Source organism: Hippichthys cyanospilos, chromosome 13, assembly GCF_059441005.1.
Source record: "Hippichthys cyanospilos isolate Australia breed blue-spotted pipefish chromosome 13, RoL_Hcya_1.0, whole genome shotgun sequence".
Classification (NCBI taxonomy): Eukaryota; Metazoa; Chordata; class Actinopteri; order Syngnathiformes; family Syngnathidae; genus Hippichthys; species Hippichthys cyanospilos.
This window is the reverse complement of record NC_142381.1, coordinates 9,963,680-9,972,469: the sequence shown is the minus strand read 5'-3', so window position 1 is coordinate 9,972,469 and position 8,790 is coordinate 9,963,680. Positions and strand designations below refer to the sequence as shown.

Sequence of the window (8,790 nt, the reverse complement as noted above, 5' to 3'; positions counted from 1 at the left end):
ACGCCGTACACAAACACTCACACGCACGACACTCGTCATGCCTGCATGTGCTTGTTATGAGTTCAACAAGATTTCTCGCGGCCTGCGTATATGCTGATGTCACTCGCTGACATTGTGTTTGCTGCTTTTTCTCAGCCAACCACAGAAGAGCCGGTCAGGCAGTGACCAACATCCTGGCCAAAGAGCTGATGCAGGAAGACACACCATCAAGTAAGGTGACCATTAAGAAGCAGAAAATTGATGAGAAGGGAGCGCGCAAAATAGAAGCGGGAGATTCCTTAGAGGAGTTACTGGAAGCTGCTCCCACTCGCTAGTTAGACTATTTGGCCACTTTGTTTTTCTTTCTTCTGCTGTGTTTTGGTTTGTGTGTACTTGTCGCGTACATTCAAGCAGATTTGCTACTCATCGCTGCAGCCAATATTGATCTAAAATTTAAGTTATGTATCTTCACAAACTGTAATCTTCTGGGATGAAAGTCCCTAGTTGAGCCAATGGCTTCTTGCCACTATTGGATTTTTTTTTTTTATGCCATGCACAACTGTTCTGCACTTGTCCATATCTGTTGGGTGTTGTTTTCACCACAGTGCTTAATCACTTAATTCACAGTTCAAGGGATTTCAAGGGATTTACTGTTATTTCTCAAATTTTTAACTAAAAACGTCAGGCACATAAGAATGGCTTCAAACGATTAGTTTTGGATTTGCCACAGATTTTTTTTTGTTCTTTTTTGTAATGCTTAAAATGATTTTGCTTTGTTCTTGTTTGCTGCATTGTACATTTCTGTTTGTAAATGCTGATGGTTCACTGGGTTGCTGGGTGGAAAAAAAAGTGCCAGTGTGTAGGAGTCCAGTTTTGTCATTTCATCATCACAAATTGTGTTTTGTAGCAACTCTCACAGTGGGTGAATGAGTTTGTTCAGCTGTCTGAGAGATTCTTTTTTGTCTGAATTTGTACATGGGATGACACCAAAATGAAGAAAACCAGCACATTAAAATGACTTAAACATTCCTTTCAATTTGCCCACTGTGTTATTAGAGATTTTTTTTTTTGCACATAGTAAGCAGATCCCAAATGTGCCTTGGCCACATTTGTTTGAAAACACCCTTTCAAAAAGCATGCATATGTTCCATATGAGTGAGTAATGTGAGTCATCTATTTTTAGTTCCCACTTACATGTGTGTGGGGTTTTTTAGTAATTATGCTACCCGGCACGCTAGCGTAAATTCTGGGTTTCATAAGCAATTTTGTGGCATTTGTGGAAAAACTAGCCAAAAATGCACATGTGATTGTGTGTGTGTGTATCGGGTTTTAAAAAGTAGACGGCCGTCATATATGTGGGGTTTGATGTGTTTTGTGGGGCCAAATTGATGGAATGATGAATGGTCTCAAAAACCAGCACCCGCAAACCATCAGCAAATGTGCAATGTCAGGTCGTATTCCTATGCAAATAAATGCTGTAATGTCCTTTTGCCATCTTAAAATAAGGGGACAGACTGATTTCAACTGGCTGATTCAACATTTTTCTCACGTCACACCTTGTGTTCAATAGAGGACCGGGAATGGGAAAGGTGATGTTCAGGGAGGAAATCCTTGTTGTGGGGTTTCTGTTATTTGCACACTTTTACTGATAACAATACCCTGGATCTTACTGAAGCACAAAAACCTGCTGTAACTGGTGGTCAACCAAGGACGTTTCGTCTATGTGTGCCAGATACTGGAATGTGGCTCTTTTCGTCATTAAGAGGGTGAGAAAAGAAAGAGGAAAGTGTCACTGGAATATTTGTTTTGTTTTTCTAATTTGAGATTTTCTATGCCGGTTTTCACAGTTTTTTTTTAATGCATGTGCTTTGCTTTTTTTCCCCAGATTACTTTATGTATTCAGAACAATGCACATACTGTACTTCTGTTTGCCATCGCAGAGCAAATAAATGTTTTAAAATGGCTCGAGTTTTGTTTTACTTATTTGCTCGTGTTCAGATGTGGTCTATATGTTAAATATCTTAAAAATGTGTATATTAAGTTTTTGTGCAGCCCCGAATCAACATAGTCTCAAAGGGCTTCACAGGTGAAAAAGAAATCACACAGAACATCGCAAATATACAACGGCATCCCCTGAAGAGTTCCCAGAAGAGGAAGGAAATACTCAAAAACCCCATCTGGGGAAAATAAGAAACCTTTTGAAGGGACCACAGTTGGGGGGGGGGGTCTTCCAGGCTCAACAGGTTGCACTAGATGCCGAGTGCTGAAAATAACACATCATATTAAGCAGTAAGTGTCCAGTGCAAAGATGCCTTGACAGCAGGTGATGCTGTCAGGTAAGATCCTCCTCAAAGTCTGGCCCGGTGGGTCCATCCTAACAAAAGCGTGGCAGTGGAGGTGCTCCATCTCAAAACTCACATTGGTCGATAGTCGCGGGTCCATAAGACCACATCCAATTCCTCTCCCACCATCTAGCCCCCTCTCCAAACCGGGCGCATGGGGTAGGGAGTAGAAGAAGAAAGCTGCAGTCAGACTGTCACACTGAAGAAGATAATAAATTGTCAAATTCCATCTATATGTTTTTTAGTGTGGCCGGTGATACTCCGTCTCCTCCTTAGCCTCCCATAAAAACACATTTTTGAGTGAAAATGGCAGCAAGTTACTGCACTCTGCAAAGCCATCATTTTATTGCCAGAAGACAGCAGAGGAATGTATAAACAGTGGAAACTACTTACTTTCACAGATGCATTCCAGAGCGGACTTGCAGGGCCAAAGATTCAAAGTGGGGTTTTTTTTTGTTGTTTTTCTTACAGCTTGAATCTCAGTATTTCACTGACATGTAACATTTTTTGTTTACGTTATAGCCACTTTTAATTACGTTATCAAATGAATTAAAAACAAAAAAAACAATTCTGTCAAACCATCTCCATAGACATCTTCCAACCTTTCAAAGAAACATTACCCTGAATCAAGTTACTAGTAGTATGCCTTCAATTTTCTTCAGTTTAATTCTTAATGTAATTGCCAGGTGACCCAATACTTTAGTTCTTATCTGTGATCCACAAATGGTATGAATCACAAGTCAACCAGTCATATCCTCCAAGAACTCTGCCAGTCTTCTTTCAGTCTGGGAATATGTCAGAAATTCCACGTTGTGTCTCTGCAGTACCAGGAAAAGCATCTGGAGACTCCCTCTGACCTCAGTGTCACCTGAGGTAAGAACGCCTCTCCAACTTTTCGACTTGCAGAGGAGGAACACTTTTTAGTGAGAAAAGGTTTCTGGGAGATCTTAAACGAAACTGAGTGCTGTAATGTATGTATGATGTTTATCTTCAGCAAAATTCCTTCCCCTTTTTACTAGGGTTAGGGTTATCTATTTTCAGACTGATTATATAAGTGCCTCTGAGTAACTCGCCAACACCATCGCATCATGTAATTAAAGTGTACCCACCACCACCACCACACACACATACACACCACTCACTCAGTCCATATTGTGTTAGATCAGGATGGCACAGTACCACGTTTTTCATATCAATACTAATACTGCAGCCCCAAGGATCAGCCAACACCAATTCAATACTTTTAGGTCACTCTAAAAGTTGTTAATATTACATGGATGCAGCTTTCTTTATGCTGGCATCTTCAAATCACAGTCGCAGGGAATAAGGTTACCATGGCGACAGCATGTCCGCTGTCATGTTGCTCAAAGTAAAATTGGAACATATATATATATCTCAGGACAAAGAATGTCATACATAAGATACAGTAATCTATTGCAATGTCTCAAAAGATGGACTTTGGACAGTGTGCAAATGCTGATTTGTCCTGATTAGAAAATCAGATTAAAGCAGTTTAATCCATCAAGACATCTCTGCTGAGAGTTTGGGCCCCTTCTGAAATCCCAGAATGCTTCAGTCTTGTTGTGTTACTGTATTGTGGGGACATTTATTTGTATGCACGTGTGCATCTGACCTGATAGTCTAGAAGGGAGGTCTGAACAAAGAAAGAGGGCAGTATTATGTGCCAGACTACACAATGGCAAGACCATTGATGGCATAGGAAAGGGAGACCAATGGAGGCGCAGGAGGATGTTTTTCTCAGGCTCTGATTGGCTGGCCAGGGCAGGCTGTCGGTCTCCAGGTAGCAAAGTGAACCTCTGGGGGGGAGGATGGAGGGAGGGCAGAAAAAAAGACAGTGGCTGAATCAAAACAAATAATCCACACTGTATGTAGACATAGTGGACTTTAAAAGTGGTTTTTTTTTCCCTCTAACTCGTGTTGCCAGACGCATTGAAAGAAAAGCTTTCATTTTAGCTTCAACTTGGCTGAACACTCCTGGACTGTTCTTTCTCGCCTTTTCTCTTTGAGACAAGTTTGGATGCAAGCCTGCCCTCATTTGTTCACTTGGACACTTTTCAACTTTCTAGCAGGACCAGTGCAGAACACGATTCTTTACAAAAGAGGCCTGGATACTGTCAACAGCCTTTTTTTTTTTTTGAATGATTTAACATGTGACTAAATGACTTCATTTGCTTCCAAGATTGAATGCATCCACACACCTGCTCCCTGGTCATCATATCTTCATGTTGTGTCCTTGATCAAATGACATGGTTTCTTGTATGACATCCTGTGTGTGACACACTATTTGGAGACAATTAACACGGACCAAAGGGTCAACCAATTGGCTGTGCCATCATGCTGATAAGTGACGTCTCCATCGCTACAGCCGCGCTCAAAGAAACTAACTCATTTTACTGGAACTGTCTTTTGTTTTGTTTTGTTTTTTGCACGCCATGCCATAATTTGAGATGTGCCAACAAATCGATTCACGCAAGGCACTTTCCCTACCAAAAAAAAAAAAAAGAATAAATGTTAAAAAAAATACACATTAATGTCTCCATTTGGGGGATGTAATTCCACAAAATAATGGACAGAATAAGGTTACAAAACAATAGAAGTGCAATAATTTAGCTTGGCCATTTTATGGGATGAGGATTATCATATCAACTTTGCTTCATGGATTCTCACGCTGTTGCTGTACTGCTTTCAAAAAAAAAAAAAACCTAAAAAAAAATGAGTTGTTGCAGGGGGGGGCACACCTTCTGGTCCAATCTTCTGGCCATCACTGCTGTCTGGCCCTGATCACAAGGGCCTCCGACCCTGACCCACTTCACGACATCATTATTCTTAAACACTACCTTCTTTTTTCAATTTCGGTGTCTTGTTTTTGAGGTTTCTTTGTTCCCTGATGCCCCCCAGCTGTCTGGGGTTAGTCAATTGACCTACATCATGATGAGCCTGCAGCAATCTGATTTCCATTGGGAGCACTATTGAGTCTTCCCCATCCCGTGAGGTGAGTACAGGGAGGGGTTCATGTTAGACGCTGATCACAGTGACATTTGGAGGCTGAAATTGCTTTGAGCGGACTTTTAAAACTCCTAAAGTGCTTCTGCTTGGATAAAATGATTTTAATTGATGTATGATATACAGTTCATGTTAGCAAGGAGGCCCCGTGCTTGATTTGATTTGGACTCAATAAGCAAGCTGAGGAGGTCATGTTGAATTGTGGAAACTAAGCAATAATACATTATTTATTGGAAATATATTTCATTTGTTGTCAGGTTCACCAAATAGACATTTATAATAATTAGGCAATAAAGAGAGAAAAGGTACTCAATTTCTATTCTTCCGGAGTGGCATCGAGAGAGACGAGTGTTGCGTTTATTTGTTCACTGCACATTTGTTCTCCAACGCTACTTCTAACACCCCCCATTTTATACGATACAGAGGCATCTGATTACATGTGAAATTGGCACACAGTATACTTGTTTATGTGTTAATATTAGCAAGTCCTTTATCAATCTTCACATTCTCTGGTGGTGCGTGTGAGCCCAGGGGTCTTGATGTCACCTACCAGGGGCTCCGTCGTCTCCTTATCAGCTGTTTGCACTCTGCAGTTGAGTTGTCCTCTTGTAGACACACCCAAGCTGAAAACACTCATTTATGCTGCAAATATATATTATCATGGCAAATGTATAATAACTACTCAAAATGATTCCTACATTAGTGGTGCTTCCTTCAAGCTGCATTCTTACCCAGATTTAGTCTGACCCGAGAGAGTTGCCATTTTCCTCCTAATGGGAGACAATAAAATGCTGAAGGCAGAGGCGATGACATCATTCCGTTGCTCGGTTACCATGGTTACACTCAAAAACCATCTGGGGGACTGAGGTTTTTACGCCTGCCTTCCTGGATGTTTTCCTCCTTTGTTTTGTCATTAAACTGTGGCTTGTTGTACTCAATTAGACCGTGCACCATCAGTCATCTTACAGATGTTCCTCTCAATCAAGCAATTTCTGCCCACTTCGGCATGAAGAATGGCAGATACCACGAAAAGATTAGGCGGGGCTTGTGAACAAGGGCTGCAAAGAAACGAGAGGCACAGCTGCACAGTGCAGCCTACTTGCGTCATCAATAAGACACAACATTAGGCACACCTGCACATTTCAATACGACAAAAGTACATTTATAATACCAATGATACAGGTCTCGTATTTGTTTCATGTAAATGTTGTGGCCAGTGAGGGATTTTGTTAATTATTAGAGCACCGTCTTCCAGGTTGGACACGTAAAACTGAGGATGAAGGGTTCAAAAAGACAGTGCCGAATTAAAGCATGTTTAACAGACATGCTTGGTGGGTGGGGGTCTGCTCGTGGTAAGTTGTGGAGTAGCATAGGCTATTGTGCAGGAGTATTAGAATAAGCAGCTTACGATGCCTCTGTGGGGCTGACAAACAGACGGGTAGGGACATGTCTACGTCCAGCATTCTTTGTAACCACAATTCATTTTACTATATGTCTATTTATTTATATTTTATCATTTTCTATGCGCTCTCCAGATGCTGATGTGTCTCAAATACATCTCCTGGGAGGTGTTCTGCTGCCACCGTACTGAATTGGGGAGGGGAGTGGGTGCGGATGGTGAAGGTTTCCATGGAAACTGGCAGTCTGCTGTGCCCCAGTGCAGACATCATCTCTTCTTGTGGGGTTCTGAAGAGACGCATGAATATTTGACATTCATGGACATGGACATAGTGACACACATTACTACTGACCTCCTCCTGCATCTCTTCAGTGGAACACTTGATGAAGCAGGAGAAAATGATAATGAGAAAAGGAGGGGTCTCAAAAGCAAGGGGCAGTCCGGCAAAAAAGAATATATATATATATATATATATATATATATATATATATATATATATATATATATATATATATATATATATATATATATATATATATATATATATATATATATATATATATATTTATATATTATATTTATATTATATATTATATATATTATATATATATTATATATATATATATATTTATATATATATATATATATATATATATATATATATATATATATATATATATATATTCTTTGTTCACATATATATATATAAATATATATATATATATATATGATAGCTTGTATCAATAAATATATATATATATATGATAGCTTGTATCATAGCTATCTATTGTCTTCATTGTTTACTTAGTAAATGCCAGACCAGATCACATGTGACTCTCAGTGGTAGGACCTGACATCTCAATACATTTGTCTATTGTTTATATGTATCATTATATATTGCCTTCCTGAGAAGAAGAGTAGTCCAAGCATATCAGTCTGTTATAGCCAAGCGACAGCTGCAGCATTTCCGCACCAACACCAGTCGCTGTGGTGCTGAGATGTCCACATGCTTGTTTGTCACTATCTGCTTTGCACACAACCACATTTTCATGGCTCGCATGGGGGGGGATTTTGGGTTTCCATGACGATGGCAAGGGTGAGGATATTAAGCACTGTACGGGGGGAGGTTGCATGGGCTATGCGTGTGGGTGTGCGTGGGTGTGTGCGTGCATGCACGTGCGCATTCTTGGGTTTAATGTTTGTAAAGGAGGGATTGGGGTTATGTATGTGTAGGCTGGGTGGGGGTAGATCGGGGGTGTCAAACTGGTTTTAGCTTGCAAGCCACATGGAGGAATATCTATCTACAGTGGCGTTGGAAGCTAACAAGTATTGTTGTTGCTGCTGTCATAATGGGACGATTACTGTTGTTGATACAACTGATTTTTGGTCCATTGTTCTCTTGCTAGCTGCTCAATCCACAGACAACTCTATAGCAATAGGCTTTCACCCGGTAGGCGGCCATCTTACATTGCCATCATTGCTGAAAACACAATTAAGTACCGGTTTTATGCTACATTACGATAGTAATGAGAGCCTCTCAATGAATGAACTTCACTGTTTGCAGTTTCATTATCACTGTTTTGTAAATTCTGACAGACAGAGGTTCGGTTTACATTCCATTTTGGGCCGGATGGGCTTTGCCTTCATTTGTTTGTTGACGGTTCGAACATGAACGCAGGTTGAGTAGCACTCGGAGACATACTGTATAAGAGAATACTACATAACCACATTCTTACTGAATGAACATGCATATATGCCTCCCTCAGACATACTGCAGCATCAGTGTCATACTGTACATGCTAAAGCAGTGCTTCTCAAATAATGGGGCGGGCCCCCCTGGAGGGCTCCCCCATGGATGATCCCAAGGAAAATGCTTTGTTTTTGTCATGTGAAGTATAACAACAACCAATTATTGACACCCCCATCTCCACATACCTAATCCCCCCCCCCCTTCCCCACGAGCGCTCTACATGTCTCTCCCCCAGTCTTTCCTGTCTCTGTTTCTCTCCCCCCCGTCTGTCTTTCATCCTACCAGCTGAGAAAACC

At 40.7% G+C, this 8,790-nt stretch overlaps 1 protein-coding gene across 1 annotated transcript in view; it reads left to right on the top strand.

Annotated features, from left to right (window-relative positions):
- LOC148413767 (protein diaphanous homolog 1-like) overlaps window positions 1-1,942 on the top strand; it is a 14,859-nt gene extending 12,917 nt beyond the window's left edge. The window contains exon 10 of the mRNA XM_088431545.1: window positions 136-1,942. Within this exon, the coding sequence (XP_088287671.1) occupies window positions 136-314 (179 nt within the window). The 3' untranslated portion in view covers window positions 315-1,942. The remainder of the gene's footprint in view (window positions 1-135) is intronic.
- The last annotated feature ends 6,848 nt before the right edge of the window (window positions 1,943-8,790 follow it).